Source organism: Mastacembelus armatus, chromosome 3 (genome assembly GCF_900324485.2).
Source record: "Mastacembelus armatus chromosome 3, fMasArm1.2, whole genome shotgun sequence".
NCBI classification, from domain to species: domain Eukaryota; kingdom Metazoa; phylum Chordata; class Actinopteri; order Synbranchiformes; family Mastacembelidae; genus Mastacembelus; species Mastacembelus armatus.
The window spans coordinates 588,486-613,996 of NC_046635.1; the positions used below are offsets into that span (position 1 = coordinate 588,486).

At 44.0% G+C, this 25,511-nt stretch overlaps 1 protein-coding gene across 2 annotated transcripts; it reads right to left on the reverse strand.

The window, feature by feature from the left end:
• Positions 1-792: 792 nt before the first annotated feature.
• On the reverse strand, positions 793-24,860 carry pacsin3 (protein kinase C and casein kinase substrate in neurons 3). 2 transcript variants are annotated; one of them, XM_026319694.2, is made up of 11 exons: positions 24,623-24,860; positions 21,411-21,476; positions 13,517-13,617; positions 12,448-12,604; positions 12,074-12,309; positions 11,506-11,661; positions 10,135-10,310; positions 8,653-8,773; positions 5,690-5,832; positions 4,570-4,739; positions 793-2,957 (listed from the first exon to the last, which is right to left on the reverse strand). In XM_026319694.2, exons 3-11 carry the CDS (start codon positions 13,568-13,570, stop codon positions 2,842-2,844), a joined length of 1,329 nt encoding a protein of 442 aa, XP_026175479.1. In that variant the 5' UTR covers positions 13,571-13,617; positions 21,411-21,476; positions 24,623-24,860; the 3' UTR covers positions 793-2,841. The 2 variants fall into 2 exon arrangements, with proteins under 2 accessions (XP_026175479.1, XP_026175478.1); XM_026319693.2 differs by lacking the exon at positions 21,411-21,476.
• Positions 24,861-25,511: the final 651 nt, after the last annotated feature.

Here is a 25,511-nt window from a genome sequence, read left to right on the forward strand (position 1 = left end):
ACACGGTCCAACACTTAGAGCGGAGTCACAGAAAGATGATGTTAAGATTCATCCTGCAGAGACCTGCTGGTTCAAACGTTTCACTCTGGACCAAAGCATCACCCCCTAATGACACAGTCCAAATTCCCAAACGTCCACTCGGGTTTGAGACAGAATTACAAGCGTCAGTCAGTTAAGACGCTGAAGTTTGAACTAAATGCAAATCAAAGTACAGCAAAGAACCAATGTTGTTTTTAACAGCCTACATTTAAAATATGTTCTGTTTTAACAATGACATGATCAATAACTATCTAGCTAAACGAAAGATGATCTTTGGCACAGAGTTATACATAAATATCTATTTATATTGATGGATAGAGACAGAGGGAGCGACAGAGAGAAAACTGATGTTACACCCAAAACCACATGATATTGTTCCTAAAGTCACTTACCAAGAATCTAAAAATGATTCTTGTTTTCACTTTTCTTAACACTGATCTTCTCATTCCAGTCGTGCACATCGTGAGTTTTAAGCTTGTGAAGTCTTTTATCGTGCACGTTTCTATGTAGACATGTTCATATTTTATAAAGCAGCAGTTTATCATCTGCACTAATTCAGACACAAGAGTTTTTCATCCTGAGATCTGCTCCAACTGTGTATCAACACAGTCAACAGGAACAAATAATGGGACTTTTCCTTCCATAACAAACGGTGCACGATTACGGCTGAAACATTATCCGGTAAGTACATGACAAGTGTAATTATTACTGAGTGAAAGCAGCATGAGGACAAAAGAAAGTCTTTAGACCTTCCAACAGAGGAACCCTTATTTATTCCCAGCTTATGTCCTGTACAGGTTACAGTTTTGGAAAGAAAAGGAAAGACTTGAAGAAGCAACACAACAGATTTAATTTCTCTATTATCGCTCTGATTATTTGGACACAAAATACACAGGTCAGCTGTAGCAAAACTCAGCACGCTGCTCCACACAAACATAAAACCCCCAAACTGGACAAAACATTATGTCGCTTCTTTTACACATCTGAGTCAGTGACTTGTGTGTGTGTGTGTGTGTGTGTGTGTGTGTGTGATGACTGAAGCGCAGAAAAAACAAACTTGCAAGAAACCTTCCACAACCCACCATCCACAGGTTAGATTAACCAAACCCAACCAACCTCTCCCTGCTTTAGTCGCTCCAGTTCAAACATAAATCGCTGAATTCAAAGTCGTTAAAGTGACTGTAAAAATGCTAAAAAAGGAAAAAAGTCAAGAGCAGGTAGCAACAGTTCACACCTATCCATCAGTTATACCAACTAGTGGTGAGGTGGGAGCCAAATGACCTCAGAGGGGTCACCAGTCTATCCCAGTCTATCCCAGTCTATCCCAGGGAGACTGGCAACCATTCACATTAGCGGTCACTATAGTTGCCAGTCAACCGAACCTGTCGACCCCAAACCCCACAGGCACAGGCAAACATGCAAACTCCACACTAGTCAAAATTGGCGACAAATGGGGTTTGAACCCAGAACCTACGTGCTGTGAGGCAACATTGCTAATCACGCTGCCATCGTGCCACCTAGTTTGAAATCATATTCAAAAATCACTTGACTGATTACAAAACATACAAAAAACATTTTAAAAAGCCAAAAAAAAATTGTAAAGAAAGTGAATTAAGTCTCATCTAAAGATCTAAAATACAACCAAAATAACACGTTACCAACTAAATGAGCGGGAGGTTGAAAGGTTTTCAGCCAATCACAGACTTCCTACACACTGAAAGTTAGGACAGTCCAGGCCATCCTCTGGTTTGTCCATCACGCAGCAGACGGCTGTGGGTTTTATTTCTGCTCGGCGTTTTCATCTCGTCCATTCAAGCAGCAACCACCACAGCTGAGACCAGGAACAGACTGCAGTTCCTCTAACAGCCACCAGGTGTCAGATCGAGAATGAGTGTGTTTACTGATGGGGAGGATTAATAGTAAATAGACATTTCAGGAGCCTTTTCACTTCCTGGGAGAGTCGGATGTAAAAATCACTACCTCTACTACAACAACACCCAGCAGCTGGTTAGCTTAGCATGAAGACTGGGTGCAGGGGGAAACAGCTAATCTGGTTTAGCCCGTCGTTCCACCAGCATCTACAACCTCCATCAAACCAAAAACATCATTTTAAACTATTTATATTTAACGTTTGACTTAAGAACATCTGCCCAGCAGCATCTGTTTATCTTACAAGGCCTGTTTCCAGTCATTACCCTAAGCTAAGCTAACCTGTGCACGAGGTAGGAGCGTGCTATCAGAAAGTGTCTGTGCCTCTCCCACAATGTCAAACTACTCCTTTAAAAAGAAGCAGAGGTGTGTTAGATTGACAGATGTTTCAGCCAATCACAGTCAGCCATGGTGGTTGCTCCTTGCTGTTCATTTCCACCAGTTCCAGGTTTTGTCTTTTGGAGGTGGATTTTCTGACTCTAGGACCAAAAATAAGAACCAAAATCCAGGGTTTGATAAAACGTCCCATCAGAAACAGACAGGTGGTGTTTCAGAAGTTACGGCCATGTTCTTCTAAGTCCACTGCCTGTTCATGACGTTAGGCCTCCAGAGGCTTCGCTTTAAACAAGTGTCGTTGACCTCAGGCTGAGTAAACAGTTTCGTAACAAGTGACCTTTTCCACTGGCTGATAATCAAAACCGTAGCTCAAACAACAGGAAAATAAAGAGGAAAAAAAAAAAAAAAACTGTGGCGTGTTTTATAGTCAGTAACCAACGAGCGTCTGGGTTGCTGGACTGTCTCAGCATGTCGGCACTAAAACCTTTTCTCTGGTCCCGACCTCTTCAGCGTGGCTGTGAGCGACGGGACAGGCCATCAGGAACCAACGACCTGGACGTAGTTGGCAGGGTAGAGGCCGACCTGGCCGCTGCTCAGCTGTCCTTTGCACCAGCCCTGCTCGTCCTCGTCCTCCAGCTTCAGCAGCTCCTCACCTGAAGTTCAGAGGACGGAAAGTTAGTTCAGCTCTATTTCCACCAACTCCACTGTGATAAAGACGACCGAAAATCCACAGTCAGACCTGAGCCAGTTTATCATCGGCCGTGGGGTTCACTCCATGTATTCTGGGTCTGCACAGTCTGATCAGTCACTGATGTGTTGGGACATCACCAGTGAAGGCTTTTCTATCCTGTACTGGTCATTGCAACTGTTTTATCTAATGTCTTCCATTTGTTTTGTGTTTCAAGTGATTAACAGCAAACCTGCAGCAAAGACTCTTCAATTAACGACAGAAATAGCAGATTTTTACATATTTTGAACTGTCACCAAATAATCAAAGCGACGACTGAGGGGAATTGGGGCGCGACCAAAAAGAAAAGCCTCAGGGCTAATCCTGCCATGGTTTCTGGTTCAGGCTAAGAAGAGCTGAGCTGGGCTAAGCATTTCCAAACTAAGGTCTGTCCCTAAGTGGACCATCAGGTCCCAATAGCCGATGAGGCGTATGTGCCATCAAACATTAATACAGGACAACAAACTTCAGAATAGAAAATGTTCCTCTTCCAAAGATCAGAGATCTCAAAGAGCCGACTCATCCTGAAAACAAAAACTGGTCTGTGTGTTTGACCTCAGGTCCATCGTCACAGCAGGTCTGTGTTTTTCTTTCTGATCTTTTCCTTTTTAAGGAAGAATCTGACTTTACTCACCAGAGCCAGTAATAAATTTGGAATCGGATTATTCTGTGATAATCCCTCCAGGTAAGATAATCCACTAAACACAAACGGTTTGTGAAATTCACATGTCAAAACATCCAGTGGATAAGGAAGATAAAACACTTAAAACTGGTTTTGGTTTCAACAAAAATACTTAGTTCCTGAGTGAAGCATGTTAGCTATTTAATAATACCTCACATATTGTTGACATATTGTTGTCATGGTAACGGCTATTTTAAAGATGAATCTGCTGCGATAATGATCCAATATAAGTCACAGAAATGATCCGTATCTTAAAAAACAGAAAACTATTTCTTCTTGTGTCCAAAGAAGAACATTTGTTCTAAGTTCACGTTTGCTCGTCCATTTCCTGATCTAAATGTAAGATGCCAACAAATGAGACGCGTTTACAGACGTTTCTGTGACTCAGATGGAAAAATTAATGCAAAGTCCATGAACGTGCAGCAACATGACTGAATGTAAGACGGGTAATGTTCCCCATCGCCTTACAGCCGTACTGATGTCTGAAACAGTGTGTTTGACATGAGTGTGTGTGTAAATGTGTTAACATCAGGCATCATGGGAACAACATGTTCAGAAAATACATATATGTTGACATGACAACTGGAAAAACAGTTAATACAAAGGATTTAGTCAGACTGAATTTTATGATTTATTTATTATAAATATCTTTAGAGTACCTTTCATTTGGTGGCGTTAATGTCAAACAAAATTCAACGTTATATAGAACAGACTAAGATTAAATATCTCAATAGTCACTGATGAGATAAATGTCATTTTCTGCACATTTTAAGAAACACCCATTGAGAACAATCAAACAGGCACCGTTCCTCCCTGTGGTGCCTCACACCTCATGAGCGTTAGTGGAGGTTAATACCTGCTTTAAAGCTGAGCTCATCGGCCTCCTGGCCCTCGTAATCGTAGAGCGCTCGGACTCGCACCCCGTCTACCTGCTCCTCCTTGTCCTCCGCCTCCCCCACACCGTTCACCGCCAGCACTTTCTTCGGACTCTCGTCATCGGACCAGTCTGAGGAATAATCCTTCACCCTGAAAGGAGAGAGGACGTGACTGAGGCAAAGGTCAGACAGACACAGACGTACAGTCCAGGTACTGACGTAAACACACCGATATGTTTTGTTCAGAGCTGCCATGATTTACCACAATCAGCTGCTAACTCATCCCATCCTCATGGAAACAAAGGCTCAAATCAGATGAAGGTACTTTACTCGTGTGCCATCATCAGATGCACTGAACCATGTTTCTGTCCAGCATCTGTTCTTTTAGATTATTTTCTTTTTTTATTATTCTCTTTAATTCTGACGTATCATTTGATTTTCTGCATAAAACCTGGTTTGTTATTTTACATTTGACACAACTTCACATATAGACACAGGAAGCAGAACCAGTCAACAAGCACTGACGTCTGTAAATGCATCCACCTCTCCAGTCTATGATGATGATAGATGCAGTCTACGTGGAACCGTTGCTGTTTACCATCGATGTTCTGTCGTCTGCGTCCATGTGACTGCAGCAGTTTAATGTCAGAAGAGACTTACAGCCTAATGTTTGTTACTTTTTGGGAACCATAATAAAACTGGGGGAGTGTGAGCACTGGCTCAGGCTGGTTACAGTGTCTGTGACTCACACACACACACACACACACACACATTTCATAGCTACTAATTAGAGTGTGTTGTGTGCAGGGTACAAACTCCTCAGGGTGACGACAAGGTAACAAGCTGAACTCCACACTCGGGGGGCCTTTTATAGCCTTAACTTCTCACACAGGGGGAAGGTTCTGGTCCCCGTAATGTGAGCAGAGGTGGCTTTAGGTTGTTTAGACCAGAGTGAACAACTCAACAAGTCTGTGCTGTTTTCAAACTCAAAGACTGATGCAGGTGTCCTCCTGCAGGTGTCCTCCTGCAGGTGTCCTCCTGCAGGTGTCCTCCTGCAGGTGTCCTCCTGCAGGTGTCCTCCTGCAGGTGTCCTCCTCCTACCTGCCGGTGTCCAGGGTGATGGGACTCGGGGGGGCGTCGTCTCCACCAGAGGAAACGATGTTGGTGAGCGTGACCACATTGTCCTCAGAGTGTCCCCCTCGCTCCTTCCTGCTGATGGTGCGACTTGCCTCCGGAGACCACTCCTGCACACGCACACACACACACACACACACACACACACACACACGCACGCACACACACACAGTTTACACTAAATACACTGTTATAGTCATTATTTCCTTTTTCTTTTGTTTTGTCAGCAAATGTTTAACGCAAACTTTGTAAATCTGCAATTATTTTATGTTTGAAAATGTTCAGCAGAGGAAAAATTCTTTCTCCCTCAGTCTTGGGGCCTTTTATAGCCCTTACCTGTTCAGGTGTGAGCAGCAGCTTATGTTACTACTTTACACCAGCTTTTCATAGACACTGCAGCTTTCTACTCTCTCACTTTGTGACTTCTGTACTTGTGCATCTGATGTTTGAGTGAGGATTTAAATAACAATGATTTTCATTAGAGACAATGAAAAAGAGATCATGTTAATTATTCATTCTTTTGTTTATAAAATATATAATAAATTATAAAATATATAATAAATTATAAATGATTATAAGTTTCCCAGATCCCAGCCGACAGTTCAAAACCCAAAGGCATCCAGTTTATAACCATCCACCAAATATTCAACCTGAAGAAGCTTGACCCATATTTTCTTTAACAAATCGAATAATTGGTGATTTTCTTAATGTAAGTAAGAATTAACTGGCCTTATTTGTTTTATTTAGGTTTCACACACACACACTCGCGCGCGCGCGCGCGCGCACACACACACACACACACACACACACACACACACACACACACACACACAACCAGTTCACTGACAGACGCAGGCTGCAGATACGAGTTACTGGCATTTACAGGAGGTGTGTGAATCAAATGTCCTCATAGGTACAGGATGAACACCACACATGCACAGTAAATATTTTAGGGTTTGCAGATTTCCTCCAAAGTGAGGACATTTCACTCTGGCTCACATCAGAAAGCCTGAGCTTTTTATGCTTTAGGACAAGACAGACAACGTTAATGTCAGTCATGAATGAACGCTGTTGATAAAAAGTCCTCAGAAGTGTAAAAAGACAAACGTGTGTGTTGAGACAATGGCTCTCTGTTCGTGTGCCGGCGGCGCCGTGGGCCTGCCAGGAGATTCCTCAGAGAGCAGGACAGATTCATTTCTTTCTGCCAACATCTCCTTTATTCTCTCCTTGTACTTAAAGTTTGGCAAACCTGGACAAGTAAAAAAAACAAGAGAGTTCTCATCTCTCACTCTTCACTACTCAACACTGATCCCCTGCAACACACACAACACACACTCTCTCTGCACTGGGAGCTGCTCTTTGAGAAGTAATTAATATACAAATGTATGCAGCAAGGCACGCCAATGTACCAATGTTCAAAACATCTACTCCACTACGGTGTGAGCAGGTTCCTGCTGTGTGTTGTTAATTCGTTATTTTCTCAGTGTTGTCTCACTAGTTTGCAAATGCATGGACCAAGACGCTCAGCAGATAAGCTGCTGCAGATGAAGTGTCAAAGAAACAGCTGAACTCCAAAAGCTTTTGCACCAATAAAACTCTCTTACAGCAGCTGGTTGACCTTAAATACAAAAAGCTGCAGCTCTGAACTAAAGGAAGACAGGACACAGTTTCTCCAGCAGCCTGCAACCACCTGACAGGTTTTGTTTGAACATGGCCAAAACGATCTGGAGCAAAGGAATAAACAGTCCTCAGGACATGTTTTATGTGAACACACCTTTGTGTGCAGCAGGCGCCTCGTCATCTGAAGTGTGATTTTCACACATCACATACAGATTTAAAAATACCTCTTCAATTCTTCATTCTGGTGCATTTACTGCATTTTTAAGTATTATATGTCAACACTATTGTACTACTGGTAATGTAATGATCCAAGTCTCTCACACACACACACACACACACACACACACACACACACACACACACACACACACACACACACACACACACACACACACACACACACACACACAGTTTGTGGGCTGCCAAAACAAAAGTGGAAGGTGGGAGGAATCCAATATCTGTTGTGATGTGACAATTGGGTCTGCAGATCTTTTCACAGGCAGGAAATAGGACAAAGCAGCGTTCTCAATGAAAAGGAAGTACTTGTGTGATCACAGTCGGTTGTATCATTGGATTAAAGTCTGTCCAAGGTGAGAAACCACAGAGTGGCAGCTCTAAAGCTCAATAATGAATATGTCTGCTAGACAATCTGAATTTCCCCTATGGGGGATGAATAAAGTATCTATCTGTCTATATCTATATCGATGTATATCGATCTATTTATCTGTCCCCCCTTCAGGGTGGTTGTGTTCTGGATTTCCCAATCAGCCTAGAGAGTTCAGGAATGTGACGCACGCAGCCAATAACGTATAAAACCAACAGGCTCCAACAGGCTTTCATCTTAAAACCATGCAACTAAATCAGCAGTTTGAGAAAAGGATTTCTATCTCACGTTTGTTCTTATCCCTGTTGAAATAGAAGAAACTTTTATCTGAAGAGATTGTTGGAAAAGTTCAATTAAGACACTTTGACCCAGAAAATTCTATTAACGTTGATCTTCCAGCTCCGAAAAGACACAATCAGTAAATATTTATTTATCCTTACTGGCCTCGTCTGCAGCTGCAAGTCTGTAGATTTCAATGTGTGTGTGTGTGTGTGTGTGTGTATTCTAACATTCCTGACCCCACTCAGAGTTTTCAGTCACACAACAAGTCTTTCACTGGAAGCCTGTTAAATATTCAGCTGATGCTTCTGTAACACACACACTGTACAACCAGTGCAGTCCTGCACATAGTCCCAAGTGTGAACTGGAATAGAGTGAATAGTGTGTGTGTGTGTGTGTGTGTGTGTGTGTGTGTGTGTCCCCTCACCTCAAACTGTGGCCAGTTCATGCTCATGCCTGGTCCATGGGTGTTTCTCCACCATCTGAGATCTTCAGTGTCACTGGCTGCTTGGATGGTCTGACCCAGGTCCCGGTGCAGGACTTTGAACCTGTTGGACACCAGTGACTTGTCAATCATCACGTCTATTCCAATCATTTTAATGCCGTCATCCATCCTGGAGCCAGTCTAAGGTTTGGCAAGAGGCGGGAACACGTGGACAGACTGTCCATCACATAAGGACTAAAGTCATTAAAGGAACAGGCGACTAAAGACTAAAGACTAAACACTGTAGCTTCATCAGGTGAACAAATAAAAGTAACTGTTGCTTTGAGTTTTCTCCTCGTTTGACCAAATGATCTGGTGTGTTTGTCTGTGTCCACCTGATGGATCCAGTGTTTAGTCACCATCACAGACCTGCAGCACACTCCTGATTACACTCTGTGTATTTTCAGGGCAGATCGTTTAAATTCCTGCAGGTCTCATTTAAAGGTGGAATTCCAGATAAGGTTTTGTATGTTACATGTTTTCTAATCTGCATTATCAGCTTTGTGCTGGTTTGTTTACACGTAGACGTTGATATGAAGGATAACCCTGCACTGCTCCATCGACAGTCCGTTTCCAGGAGCCACAACACAGCAAACGCCTGAGGGCTGCTTTAAAATACTTGGCCCTCATATTGTTGAACAAGACTTCATGTCCTAATGTACACAATCAATTATTAGTCGCTGTAACAGCTGGACGAGACGTGGTCTTAGTGGAGTTTCAACAAAAACTCCAAGTCAGGTCTTTGTTCAGTGTAACAATAAACCCTAACATCGACCCACAGTGACGTGAGATCTTCTTACTGCCAAACTCCCTGCTGGTGTCTGCCCAGACAGTATTTGTGATTTCTCACAGGGCTCTAGTGCCAGAAAAGACACAAATGGAACCAGACACTGACGTGAACTGCCCCCAGCGTCAGACTGCTCCTGAAAGCCCACGTGAGTCGACCCCATAAAGTTTACAGTCTGAAAGCTTAGACAGAGGTCACGCTGAGTGGGCTGCTGATTTGATTATTCAGGCTGAGCCACAGACGTATATGTCTGTGATGTCTGTGATTTTAAAGAATAAACTGCATTTCACCAAATTACAACTTTAACTAAAATATAACCACCGACTTATAAACAAAACCACTGAAGAACGTTTTCTAGGTGCATTTGATTAAAGGTGAAACTGTTCAATATTTGGAAAAACAGCTTTTTGGACTTTACAAATCAGGGTTACCATGGCAACAGCGGCTAATTTAAACAGACCCAGAGGTCAATAGTTAATGGACAACAGCTCGAGTCTTACATTAACTCTCGTGTACACACACAAATACCTGAACCATACACTCCTGAATGTCTTCACTCAGACACGGATCACCAACCACAACAACACCCTTGCCCTAAAGTGTGTGTGTGTCTGTGTGTGTGTGTGTGCGTGTCCTACCCCTCTTTAGCAGACAGGTCGAGGTGTGTGCGGATGTCCATCAGGACGTCTTTAAAGAAGCGCAGCCTCATGCCCTCGGCCTCCTGGGTGAGGTCAAACACCTGCTCCATGTCCTCCATGTAGCGAGGGTTACAGCGGTTCAGCTCCTCTAGAGCTTTTAAGTATCGCTCCTTCACCTGAAACACACACACACACACACACACACACACACACACACACACACACACACACACACACTTTCATTGTTTGTTTTAATTTGCTCTGACTTACATTCACTTCCTGGAGACTTGCACCTCAACCACGACCCGCCTCACCCAAACCTGAACCCCAACCTAAGCATTTAAGCTAAAGCTCAATAATTTACACGGTGGGGGAGGTGGTCCCCACAAGTCCGAGTCCGTCCAGTGCCAGTTTCTATCCCCCCCAGTGTGGATAATACCACACACAGACTACTGTACAACCCTGTGGCTCCCTACATTCAGAACGATGAAGAGAAATAACTGTGGCTCCATGTTCACATTTACATTTCCAACCTTAACCTGAAGGACTGATCACTGATACCCTAGAGGTCTTCACAGGCCCACTGGGCTCTGAGAAATGAGCAGGTCCACTTTCTACTCTTCTGGCCTAATGGGGTTAGGTCTCTGGGTTTTCTTGTGTCAACACGTGGGACCTCACAGTCACTGCAGGAGAAAAGTGTGTCGACGACAGAGTGAGGATAAGAGCTGAACCTCTCAGGTGTTTTGATCAGGGAGCTGATGCCGAGCTCATTTTAGGGACACCAACATTTATTTATGTTTTTATGAATCAGTTAGAATAATCTCTTACTGACCAGGCGCCTACAAAACGTAAGCAGTACATTTGTCTTTAAACATATAAATTATTTCAGTTTCTGTTACTTCTCATTTGCTCTGAAGAGAATGTTTCAGTATGTTTGTTAATTAACAGCCATCGTGCTGCTGCTGCTGCTGACTGAGCTGTTTCTGTCACAGTCTGTGTGTCGGGTCTACTGTTTGTTTCCCACAGCAGGAACCTGACTATTTACCCAATGACTCACACATCTCGCTTTTTCAAGTGCTACTCCCTAAACTACTAAGAGTCCTAGGTGGCCTGACACGGCTCTGTTTACGGACTGATCCTGAATGTGGCTTCCCTCTTCTTCAGGACCTGGAGCACTTACTCTGCTGTAGAGTCTGTGCAGAGCAGAGACCGGAGGAGACGAGCCCGGTCATGTTTCAATTCAAAAAGACACATACAAGCATGATTTTCTGGACTCGCTGACACACCCAGACTGGTACGAGCAGAGCTGGGAATGGAGCTAGTTCCGTGTCTGTGTGTATCTGTGCATGTTTGTGTGTCTAAACTGTGTACTTTTTCAGCCTCCTGGTTGCAGCGCTCCACCCGGGTTGTGTACTTGCGAACTTCCTCCTGAGACTTGGACGGGTCAGCTCTGGCGTGTGTTTCCCTGGTAAGCGCGGTCCACTCCTCCTTCCGGGCCTGATGATAGCTCTTCTTACTGGACTCCACCTTGACATACGCACAGAGTTTTATTTCATAAACAAAATGTAGCTGCGTTTCTTTTTTACTCTATTTGCACAGACACAACGACAATTAAATGTATGTTAAAACTAACAACTGCTGAGAGTGTCCGACCTTTTCACCAGTTCCTACTAATGTCATCAGCAAACAAACTGTCTTTCTTCATCCTCTGCAGGATTTCCATCCATGAAGGCTGCTCGAGAACCGACTGGGTCACACAGTTTCTGAGCCTGTGATTTATCTGTTCACCTGTTTGTTGTCAACCTCAATCAATGGCAGATCAATGTGTTGTGATCACTAACACTGGTCTTGTGCATAACATGTATGTCAGGTTGATTGGTGACTGAATTGAAGTGTGTGAGGTTGTTTGCTGCAGAGAAAACATCTAGGTGGCTCTCACCTCTTTCAGTTTGCGGACCCAGGGTTTCTGGGCCTTGCGGAAGCCGTCTTCTGCGTCCTTGGTCTCCCTGAAGCCTCCCATCATCTGCTTGTGGAAGGCATCCTTCTGCCAGTTGCGCACCTTCTCGCTGTCCTCGCCTGCCAGCCGCTCCCGCAGCTCCAGATGCAGCTCGCTGAGCCGATCAGCCGCTTGCATGAAAGCATGCCATGCCTTTTCTAGCGTACCATACTGGGGTCCTGAAGAACAAGTGTAGGAAGGAGGAGGGCGACAGAACTACTGCATTAGATTAGGAGACAAATCGAAGCGACAAAGCTTCAGGTCTCTCTTTTAAAGATTTTAGATGGAATTAAAAAGGTCAGTCTCTTCTGACTGACCTCTCTCCACAACACCCCTCCATCTCTTGGCCCAGTCACTCAGCTGCAGAGCGTAGCTCTTTTCTATCTTCGCTCGCTCCTGGAAGCAGCTGACCAGCTCATTACACAGTCGGTGGCCTTCGTCTATCCGCTTAACAGTCCGTCTGTAGTTCCCTGGCTGCAGAAACACACCCACAGACACGATGTGATGAGGAAACACAGAAGACTGACGTGGGGCAAGGCACTAAACTGCTGTTATTTCACTTCCTCTGTTGTTTCAAGGCATGCTGACAAACTAATATGCCAACATTAGTGTGGTGAAATGTTTACATGCGACATATTAACACGGTGGATGAGCGATAACGCACAATAAGAAAAAATGAAGAGAGTGAAAGAGGCAGACGGAGCTCAGATAGTGACAGGAGGTAAAGGTGTGTAGTTTTTCCAGGTGGAGGACTGTGATGCCAGCAGTCAGTCAGCAGAGACTCATTATGTATCTGTGTCTGTAGCTAAACACCACAGACCGGTGCTGTGCCTTACCTGGCTGCCTAACACCTCAGCGATCTGCTCTATAATCAAGAATACCTGGTGAGGAATCTCTTCACTGTAGTTTCTGGACAGTTTGTACATGTATTTGGGATTTTACTGTCTGTGGTTTTGAGTCTATAGATGTGAGAGGAGGTGGTACCAGGAGTATTATAGTAGTACCAGGAGTATTATAGTAGTACCAGGAGTATTATAGTAGTACCAGGCCAGTGTATAAACTAATGATTTAATATCCAATCTTTCTGTTTCAGTTTTCTCTGTAGAGAAATGAGAGACGTCATTGGTTCTGTTGGTAAATCTTTACTTTTAGCAGCTTGGTTCTACTGTGTATTTACCAAGGTGCCTTTTATCAGACTCTATTTTGGGTTCATACATTAAGTCAACATTTACTTCATCTCAATCACTGGGTCGACTCATACATTTAAATAAATATGAGTTAGCTCAATGTGTTGTTAATGTTATTGGCACAACCACCACCACCTCTGAAAATGATAAGACCAGCTTCGTACGGAGGGTCAACAGTCAGGTGTGTGTTTTACTGCACCTCCCAGAAGCTGCCGGAGCTGCCCAGGTCACTGACGTCTCCGTTGGACGACATTTTGGGGTCGGCCTTACAGCACAGAATGATGGCGGTTACAAAAAAGACTGGAAAACCAGAAGAAGAGAAGACTGTTTATTAAACACAGCTGGTGTCAGATAAGAACCATCAACACATTAGCATTTCACAGTCTAGCTAACACCCCGTGTTTTACAGCTAATAAAACTTTCCTCATAGTTCCTAAAATCTTCACTGAATATCAGCTACATTTTAGCACGAGGCCAATAAACCAGGGGTCACCAATCCTGGTCCTCAGGGGCCACTGCCCTGCTTGTTTCCCCAACTATCCCTCTATCCCCTGATTACCTGGATCAGGTGTGTTCAGACAATCAGAAGCTGGAAGGGCAGGGAATGTTAGAAAACAAGCAGGACAGTCAGCCTCCATGAGGTAATAGATTCAGATCATTACTGTGCACAAACAAGGGAAACTAAAGTGGATTCTTCCAGAACACTTGTCAGAGATCTACAAATAAAAACCACATTGTCACATCTGTATCACTCGGTAACTTAAGACTATGACAAGTTCCTGGTTATTTTTTTTATTCGCCGTCTTTCACAAGGTTCTCACTCAGAACCAGTCGACTCCCAGATTAGCAGCAGCTCCTCTGTGCACTGGGAGCAGCCTGGTGTTACATGCAGTGAACAACCGTAGCCTTGGAGAGCTCTGCAGGGAACAACGTGGGAGTGAGTCTAAATAGAATCAACAGTATAAGGTGGTAATGACAGACCGGCCCTCAGCCGGAGGAGGAGCCTGCGTTTAGTTGTGCTGTTTGCTAAACACTGTGAACGTTGAATATAAGAGATTAGGTTTAATACGTGTCTGTTGGTGTGTCTGACGCTCATCAACACACCAACAGTGCAACATAACACCTTCATGACACGACAGCTAATCCCCTCACACAGCTCAGCTCTGACTGTGCAGCACAGGTGGAGGCAACAGAAGGACAGCTCTGTGTGTGTGTGTGTGTGTGTGTGTGTGTGTGTGTGTGTGTGTGTGTGTGTGCGTGTGCGTGTGTGTGTGCGTGTGTGTGTGTGTGTGTCACAGGTGAGTATGCTAACAGCTGAGGCATCTGCCACCAGCATGCTGGAACACGAACGAGGAAACTGACTTCACCACAGCTCGCTAATTACTGCTCCCATATCCTGCAGTGTGTGAACACCTGGGTGCGGCTCATCGGTTCGGCCCCTTACACTTGTATTATCTTTACCTGCTGGAGGTGTGCAGATGCTGAAGTGCTTTGTCCAACATGTTCCTCATAGGAAACAGCCACTTACACTGAACAACAAACAACCAGACTCCTGGTCTCAGTTTCATTAAGCTAAAACACTTTCTGTTGATCATATTCAGCATAAACTTGTTTTAATACACAATTCACACACACAAATACTGTAAATGTGTTTTTTAATGATGGGGTATAATAGTTGTTGAATATGTGGGTGAATAAATCAAATAAATGGCTTTGACATAAATAGTTTTCACTTTTAATGTTACTGATTTCACCAGAAATGCCCCGACACATTTGTTTGTTTGGACATGTTTGGTCACTGACCTTTTGCTTTGTGTGTGTTACTGTTGATGAAGATAACATGATAAATTGTTCATGATAAATTGTCTCCTTGAAAAAAGACACTGAAGTAAATTATCAAAAGAAAAACATGAGCTGGGGAGACAGGACAGCAACACATTTGTGTTTGGTTAAGTCATAGTTCTTTGGTTGTACTATAAAGTAATTATTAAAGTGAAACACATTTACAGGAAGTGCTATGACTTCATGACCTGGTGTGTTGGTTTCTAAATTTCATCTGACGGAGCCGTAATGCTTCCATTACCAGCCCCACACTGACATGTAGCACTAGCGCCTGTTTGCTAGGAAACATCTGGAACATCCCAATAGTACATGTGTGTGTACTAGCCTTGTTCTCACGCACGCACGCACGCACACGCACACGCACGCACACACACACAATTTAGAGTCACCAATCAACCTGACATACATGTTTTTGGACTGTGGGAGGAAACCAGAGTACCTGGAGAAAACCCACACAAGCACAGGGAGAACATGCAGACTCCACACAGAAAGGCCCCTGATGGGTTTCAAACCGGGAACCTTCCTGCTGTGAGGCAACAGTGCTAACCACTAATCACCGTGCTGCCAAACTCTAATTTTAATAAGTGTAACTGTATTAGTATAAAGCAGAGTCTGCCTTAACTTGAAACTTACTTCATAAAAGACAGATGTGGCAATCAGCCACATCTGTACCTGCCAGAAAATCCAGAATCCGACACATCTGATAAAAAGTCAAATATGCATGTAGAGTTGAAATGTGCACGTAGAGCTTTATCCAGCCCTGTCAGAAATTACAAGAGTTTGTAGCTGCTCTGAACAGCCTCACAAGAAACAAAGTTAAAAGTCCCAGAGCAGGGGGCGTTGAGGGAATAGTGTAAACATGGTGATAACAGTCTCTCCTGGAAAACACACATAGTGTTGCATAAAAACACTGTTGAGTCAAGAATGAAAAAAGAGCTAGAGGTGTGAAGCAACTGGAGTCAACCGATGATACTGATGCACAGGACACAGAGAAACTGTGGAAGCTGTTAATGACACGGTGGGGTGGGGTCTTCTGATTTAACTTACTGCATTAGTTAAATGTTAATATAATTAGAAATAGTTTATTTAACCTTCCCCCATTATCTTTTTATACAAATTACCCATTTACATCTTTTGTTTTATATCCTCAAGATGTTTAGATGATTTTGTATATCGTTAAAGTCATAGAACAAATATGCCTTTATTTTGAAAGGTCTAGGTGTCTGGGTTTTGAGGAAGCCACACCCACAACAGGAAATAGGGGAATTTAACCTATTGCACACACCTGTTTGAATTTGATGCCACTTGGACCTGCTGAGGAGCCACTGCAGGCTCTAGATGCTGTGCTCTTTGTGATGCAATAAAGTACAGTGGGTACGGAAAGTATTCAGACCCCTTTAAATTTTTCACTCTTTGTGTCATTGCAGCCATTGGCCAAAATCCAAAAAGTTCATTTTATTTCTCATTAATGTACACTCAGCACCCCATCTTGACAGAAAAAAACAGAAATGTAGACATTTTTGCAAATTTATTAGAAAAGAAAAACTGAAATATCACATGGTCATAAGTATTCAGACCCTTTGCAGTGACACTCATATTTAACTCACATGCTGTCCATTTCTTCTGATCCTCCTTGAGATGGTTCTGCTCCTTCATTGGAGTCCAGCTGTGTTTAATTAAACTGATTGGACTTGATTAGGAAAGGCACACACCTGTCTATATAAGACCTTACAGCTCACAGTGCATGTCAGAGCAAATGAGAATCATGAGGTCGAAGGAACTGCCCAAGGAGCTCAGAGACAGAATTGTGGCAAGGCACAGATCTGGCCAAGGTTACAAAAGAATTTCTGCAGCACTCAAGGTTCCTAAGAGCACAGTGGCCTCCATAATCCTCAAATGGAAAAAGTTTGGGACGACCAGAACTCTTCCTAGACCTGGTCGTCCAGCCAAACTGAGCAATCGTGGGAGAAGAGCCTTGGTGAGAGAGGTAAAGAAGAACCCAAAGATCACTGTGGCTGAGCTCCAGAGATGCAGTAGGGAGATGGGAGAAAGTTCCACAAAGTCAACTATCACTGCAGCCCTCCACCAGTCGGGGCTTTATGGCAGAGTGGCCCGACGGAAGCCTCTCCTCAGTGCAAGACACATGAAAGCCTGCACAGAGTTTGCCAAAAAACACATGAAGGACTCCCAGACTATGAGAAATAAGATTCTCTGGTCTGATGAGACCAAGATTGAACTTTTTGGCGTTAATTCTAAGCGGTATGTGTGGAGAAAACCAGGCACTGCTCATCACCTGCCCAATACAATCCCTACAGTGAAACATGGTGGTGGGAGCATCATGTTGTGGGGGTGTTTTTCAGCTGCAGGGACAGGACAACTGGTTGCAATTGAAGGAAAGATGAATGGGGCCAAGTACAGAGATATCCTGGAAGAAAACGTCTTCCAGAGTGCTCAGGACCTCAGACTGGGCCGAAGGTTCACCTTTCAACAGGACAATGACCCTAAGCACACAGCTAAAATAACAACGGAGTGGCTTCGGAACAACTCTGTGACCGTTCTTGACTGGCCCAGCCAGAGCCCTGACCTAAACCCAATTGAGCATCTCTGGAGAGACCTGAAAATGGCTGTCCACCAACGTTCATCCAACCTGACAGAACTGGAGAGGATCCCCAAATCCAGGTGTGAAAAACTTGTTGCATCGTTCCCAAGAAGACTCATGGCTGTACTAGCTCAAAAGGTGCTTCTACTCAATACTGAGCACAGGGTCTGAATACTTATGACCATGTGATATTTCAGTTTTTCTTTTTTAATAAATTTGCAAAAATTTCTACATTTCTGTTTTTTTCTGTCAAGATGGGGTGCTGAGTGTACATTAATGAGAAATAAAATGAACTTTTTGGATTTTGGCAAATGGCTGCAATGACACAAAGAGTGAAAAATTTAAAGGGGTCTGAATACTTTCCGTACCCACTGTAGAACCTGGATCCCACAAAGCTCCGAGTCTGATCGTGTCATTTTGTTTGACAGAATTATACGTGCACGTGTTCTCACACATGAACTTTAGTCTATTTGTCAACAGGGTAGAGTTTCAGATTGAAGCTCTACCCACCTCTGTTCCCACAGGCGTCCTGTTTCTGTGACAAGTAGGGCAGAGGCCAAAGATCGAACTTTTTTCTTTACTTTATGCTAAATCACAAAATGACTCTTTACTGGGCTGTAGCTAAACCTCATGTCAGTCCATTCTTGGCCATGTACTGATGGAATCAGCACCACGCAAATGGATGTTTTACTGAAAGTGAATATGTATATTTTCCAAAATGCAAAAAGTTTCCATGAAGAATCTAAACTCCACATTTTCAACCATCCAGGGAATAAGTCACGTCCATCCTTGAGACATATGCAATTTTAAAATGTCTTCCATCGCGATTCTGTTTTTGTCTCCAAAGTGTTTGCCCATTTATTTAGTCCATTAACAAAAAAAAAAAGCCACAGGCTGGTATGGGATCCAAAACAGGCCGTTAGGCCTGACTGGCATAAAACAGACGGACTGTGCTGAAAGGAGAAGACTGTGAAAGTCAAAGACGAGAGGAATCAGTGTGTGTTTGTGACAGATGAATGACGAGGAGCCTCAGTTAGACATAAGCATTGCTCAACACTTCAGTGTGCAAAAGAAATATGGATTAGAGAGAAACGTTCATTATTAACAAGACAGAGCACGAGGAGGTTTGATAAAACCACAAAAACACCAGAAGCTTCTGATGTGGTTTCCATAACACGGTAACAACACGCAGGTAACAGGGGCCTGTTAAGCTGGTTTGTCCAGCTTCAACCAGGAGCTGCAGAAATACACACACAATCACATATCAAGTGACCTTCAACAGAAACCCATACCTCCAAGTTGTTCTGTCTTAACACAAATACTTCAAACACCAGAGAACTCTGTATTAAAGGGACAGTCCACCACAAAGCCATCTTTTTTCCTGCAGACATCTTGAAATTATTAATATCATTATTTTAATAATACTTTACTCTGGACAGAAATATTGATAAAAGCATCTTTAATTGCAGCCTCAGGCACACAACAGCATCGAACATGGGCCGGCTAAAGAGGTGGGTCATGGTGGTGGCAGACAGAGACAGAGAGATTCTCTTTGTTGGTTTACAGAGAAGTGGGTCAGGTCAGTGAGGAGGAGGGGAGAGACCAACTGAGGGAGTGACGGGGAGGCACGTTCAGATCTCACAGGCTTACTGGAAAACTCACAGTCATTAATCTGATTAATGTAGTTTCCCTGCAGCCAGACCCACGTCTATATGGTTCTGCTATCCAGCATGTGGAGGCCTACACAAGTTTGAGTCTATAAGCTCCCCTGGCTTCAAACATCTATAAACAGAAGCACTTTGTTGCTCCAGCTGTGGTTACTCTGCCAACAGCTGGCTGTATATCAGAGCCTGAGAAGCAGCGGTGTGTCAGGGTGCTGCTGTGTATCTTCCCGACGTGAGAGACCGGCTGTTTACAGAAAGACGATGATTCCTAGATGACTTGTTTTGGCAAAAATAACCCACATCATGTTTTACTTTCCAAAGCATCATCAGCCCTTGTTTCTTTGTTTTATCTGAAGTGGCAGCTGAGGTTTAAAAATCCATCTAGAAAACGTTTCTGTGCATTTTGGAATGACTCTCTTCCTGGATGAGCTCGGCCACAAGCTGTTTTAGTAGCTTCACTGAAATGCCAACACACACACACACACACACACACACACACACACACACACACACACACACACACACACACACACACACACACACACACACACACACAGACACACACACACACACACACACACACACACACACACACACACACACACACACACACACAGACACACACACACAGACACACACACAGACACAGACACAGACAGACACACACAGACACAGACACAGACACAGACAGACACACACAGACACACACACAGACACAGACACACACACACACACACACACACACACACACACACACACACACACACACACAGACACACACACACAGACACACACACAGACACACACACACAGACACACACACAGACACACACAGACACACACACAGACACACACACACACACACAGACACACACACACAGACACACACACAGACACACACAGACACACACACAGACACAGACACACACAGACACACACAGACACAGACACACACACACAGACACACACAGACACACACACAGACACACACACACAGACACACACACACACACAGACACACACACAGACACACACACAGACACACACACACACACACACAGACACACACACAGACACACACACACACACACACAGACACACACACACACACACACACACACACACACACACACACACACACACACACACAGACACACACACAGACACACACACAGACACACAGACAGACACAGACACACACACAGACACACACACAGACACACACACAGACACACACACAGACACACACACAGACACAGACACACACACAGACACACACACACAGACACACACACAGACACACACACAGACACACACACAGACACACACACACAGACACACACACAGACACACACAGACACACACACAGACACACACACAGACACACACACACAGACACACACAGACACACACACAGACACACACACAGACACACACACAGACACACACACAGACACACACACACAGACACACACACTCCCAATCGGTGAAAATCAGATTGATTCTTGAGGATTTTGTTGGCTACTGTTTCATCGGTCGAACAAATCTCCAGAATATATTGTCAATATTTATTGAATGATAACCTAAAATTATCACTATTGTTATACCAATAGTCGTCGTAGCACGGCCACATATTTAATCCCCTCTCTGAGACATTCATTAACCCTCTTTGGTCCTTGGTTGCAGCTGCTTGTTGCAGCGTCACAGGTCCCAGGGTCAGACAGACCAACACCAGTGCACTCAACAGATCAACATGCTGAGATGATTATACCGTATGTACATTATGCAGCTCAGGCAGAAAGAGCTGTGTGGGAGTCACTGCAAACTAAATGTTGGGTGCAGCATGTTAAATGTTACAGTGCTGTTATTATACGACCAGAGCACAACACTGACGCTTACGAACAGCAGATATACAACAGGAACAGCACACAAACCAAAACGAGGCAAAGCAGTTCAACAGTAGAGCCCAGAGACGCAGCAGAACTTACCTTGACCAAGACGAAAGCAGAGACGGACAGATGTCCAAACAGAAGACAGCCTTTGTCTCCTTGTTCCTGGGAGACGAAAAGGGAAAGACGGAGAGAGAAGATCCCTCAGGAGCAGATGCGACAGCAAAGGGAAAACAGAGAGAGGTCTGTTAGAGGTCTGTTAGACAGCGAAGCAGCATGCGGTTAGATTCACCTGAAGCCTGGACGAGCTGCCTCTTTTTTGGCTCAGTGCTGGAAGGTGACACATTCTAGGAGTCATGGTGAAATGCCCCAGGCAGCCTGTAGTGGAGGGCTAATGATGAGGCCTAGACCCTTATAACAGGAGGTCAGAGTGAGCTCATGCCTCCAAAATTAGCATTAGTCAACTTATTACAAACCACTGATTCGGATTATGTTCAAGTAAATAAAAGAGGAATGTTTTTCCCCATCTAGAAACATGTTCAGCTCATCTGTCACCGTTGACTGTTTTATAGCATTTTGACAGCCAAAACTAACTGGAACAAATAAATCAGCAACACGATTAGTAATCAGTGATCACTGCAAACAGTTGTAGTGAACCTTTTTGCACTAGATTAGTGTAAAAGAATGAAAATGTCTAAGTAAAGACAGAAATCAAACTACATTGAACACAATCCACATTATTATAGATTGATTTCCTTTAACTAGTGATCTGCCCAGGCTGTACCCACCTGTCAGCCAAGGGGAGCAGGGAAAGGCTCAGGTTAAGTCTTGAGACCCATTTAACCTAAAAATCAAGTGACAGCTAAACGTTCTCACTCATCAGTTGATCACATAGCTACAGAAAAGCTTCAGCCTCATGGTGAAGCAAAGCTGCTTTTCTGTGTTTTACTCTTTATGACCATGATGACGACATAACAGCTCAATGTTGACGCCAGTTTCACTTTGAATCACATGTTTTAGCAGCCAGAGCGAAGAACCACACCCTCTGTTCAGAGAACACAGACACAGACACGCTCCAGGCAAACCAATCATCAACAACAAATAAGTTTGATATATATTCAATATTTCAATCAAAATGTTCATTGATTTGTAAACTGAAGATATAATCAAACAGAAAATCTCTGTGTGTATCGTATCAATAAGACAATGTCTCACCAAAGTCTGGTGAAAGTTTCCTACATCACTGAGAACATTGTCCAACTCTTGATTGTCCGTAACATTAAATACGTTGTGATATTTGATGTTAAATCACTACTGATGTTTGTCATTAAGTCAATATTTCACTTGTGAAGGGGGTTTGTTGATCTCATGGCTGTAACGTCTGGCAGCTGCTCCGCCTGCAGCCTGAGGCCCAGAGTCTAACTGACAGTTCGCTGGTAGAGACATGGACAGAAAGTAAAACAAAGCTGCTCACAGAGGAGGAGGAGCAAACCAGAGACTGAGTCGAAGAAAGGGACAACTCAGCCTTGTTCCCACACACACACACACACACACACACACACACACAGATGTTCTCTCAGCTCATTTCTAACCAGAACCATATCAGTGAGGCCACGCTGGGCCGGGCCGGGCCAGGCCCGCCTCCATGCCAGCTCTGCACAGAAACCTACGGGCTGCGAGCGAGATGATGCAGCCTTGACACAGTCTGTTGCATGTCACAGGTATTAGAGCCAAAGATTAACCCAGAACCTGCTTCCCCTGCTGCTCCCATTTGTTTACAGTGTGACTGCATGAAACTTCAGCACAAATAACTCAAGACTTACTGGGTTTTCTCTGACAAAAGCAGGTTCTTAAAAACAAAGCTGGGACTATGAACCAATTAGTCAGTTGATTTTAAAAGTGGGCCAACCAGAGCAGAGCGGACAGACTGGGCCGGACTTGACGTTCTGCATTGACATATTTCACGTTCCCATGAAATTCCACTTTGCTTGGCAGGATCTGGAGCCTGAAGCAGGTTTCCGTCTTCCTGCCCCACCTCCACCGTGGATCCGACTGTAACGCTGCTGCTCGTCAGGTACGTCCAAACTCCCTCACATGGAATAAAACGCAATGAGCTCATTTTTACAGTCCGAGGGCTGAAAACTGCTTTGCCAAAGTAAATGTCAGGACAAATGAAGTGGCCCCAACAGCCAGACTAGCTAACCTTAGCATTCCTACATCCAGAGGTGGTAATGAGATTTTCTCTGCATTCATGGGTCATGAAATGTGATCTGATGTTCACCAAAGTCAGTCCTGATCTTTATTCAACACACTGTCCCCTAAAAAAACGTCCCCTAAATGTCAACTGGAGTCCAGCATCAAGTCCAATCAGTGGAGGTGTGGGTTAGCATCAGCGGAGGGGTCGCCATGATCTGGGGCCTCTGGACCACTTGTGGAGGGGACAATAAATCCCCAGGGTTATCAAAGGGGGCCTCCAGGATCATGTCTTCTGAAACTCACAAGACGTTCGGTGATGCAACAGGACAATGAGTCCAAATATTGAAGTAAACCTAATACAGAACAGCTTCAGAGACACAAATCCACCTTGGGAGTGGCCCAGCCAGAGCCCAGACCTTAACCCCACAGAGACACTGTTCATACCAGACCCCCTGATAATGTGTCTGAGCAGCTCCATCGGGAAGAAAGACTCAAATTCCTCCTGAACGCTGTGCAGGTCCACAGCTACGACAGGAGCCTGCATGAGGTCGTCACATTTTGCATGTTCAGTAGAACATGTTGGATAAAGATCAGGACTGTTTGGGACTTTGGTGAAAATCAGATCACATTTCATGACCACTTCATGCAGAAAAGCAGAAATGAGGACCAGGATAAGGCTGCACTTAACATCTCATGTGTCATATATAAACTACTGAGACCAAGTCTCTGACTTCTGATCGACTAGTTGTTCTCAAAGACTGTCCCACATATGAGTTAAAGCCTCACAGCTGTTTAAAGAACCTTCAGTGACAGACTCGTGTCTTAACGGCCTATTTCTCTCTTTGCTAAGAGCAATAAACAAAAGGATCGTTTCCCCTGGATCAATCCACACTAAGCAGAGTCTAGTCCACTGTAGCTGACCCCCACACCTGGACTAGATTAACAGGGAGAGACGACTTAAAACCGTGTCAGTCTGGTGGAACCGAATAATTCAAGTGTTCTGTAACTTTCGCCCCCAAACACCAAGTGTCTCTGTCAAAGTCTTAGACAGTGAAAAGTCCATTTCAGCTCAGGTTTCCAACATGTGCTGGCAGCGGACAGGTGAGGTCGCTTACCTGAAGCTGCAGCCCTTGTCCTCCGGACGGACTGATACTCAGACCTGTACCTTCTTTTCAAGCCTCCACAAACTGCGACATCTCAAAAGTTCTGCTCCTCAAACTGACCGCAGATCGGTTCTGCCTGGTCTCCTCGGTGGAGAAGTGAAGTTTTGACCTGGGCTCAATCAAACAAAGTGTGTTTGCGTTAGACAGAAGCTGCCTCCCCCTCAGATGCCTCCCGTGTCTCCGTGTAATCAGATGCTGCTCAGCACAATATCCATTCATCCCATTACAGGTTAACCCTTCGCTGCCTGCTGCGTGCTGCCTTCCAGGACCCTCGGAAAAAACCGGCACTGCCGGCGGCGACTCAGGGGAAAACCAGGAGAACAGTTGTTTTACTTTTGTTTCTGAAATGTTTTCCTTTCTTATTTAGTTATTCTGTTCATTTTCATTTCAGACTCTTTCATTGTGTTTAACTGTATTCGCTTGTAACTGCTTTGCTTATTTTCTCTTTCATAATCAGATCATTGTTCAAATGTAAAACTTCATATTTCTGTTCACACTCATTTTGTCCGGTACCATCTTATTACACACCATCACTCTTTATAGTTATTTGAGTTAGTGGTTAGTAAATTGTAAAAATGCATTTTATTTCTTTGACTCTCTTCAGTTTTTCTGTTATGTAACTCACCTTCGCCCTCAGGCCTTTCCTCATTTTTCTAATTGTGACTCATTAGATGGGCCATTCATCAGGTCTGTCATTTCTGGAAGTTGTTCAGCTGAGACAATAAAGTCACTCAGAAGCTGCATGTTTTGACACCAGCAGCTCTGCGTTACTGACTGTTGTGTCAAAACTCTGCACTGTGCATAAATAATATCTGATCTTTACTGACTGGTCTTTAAAATG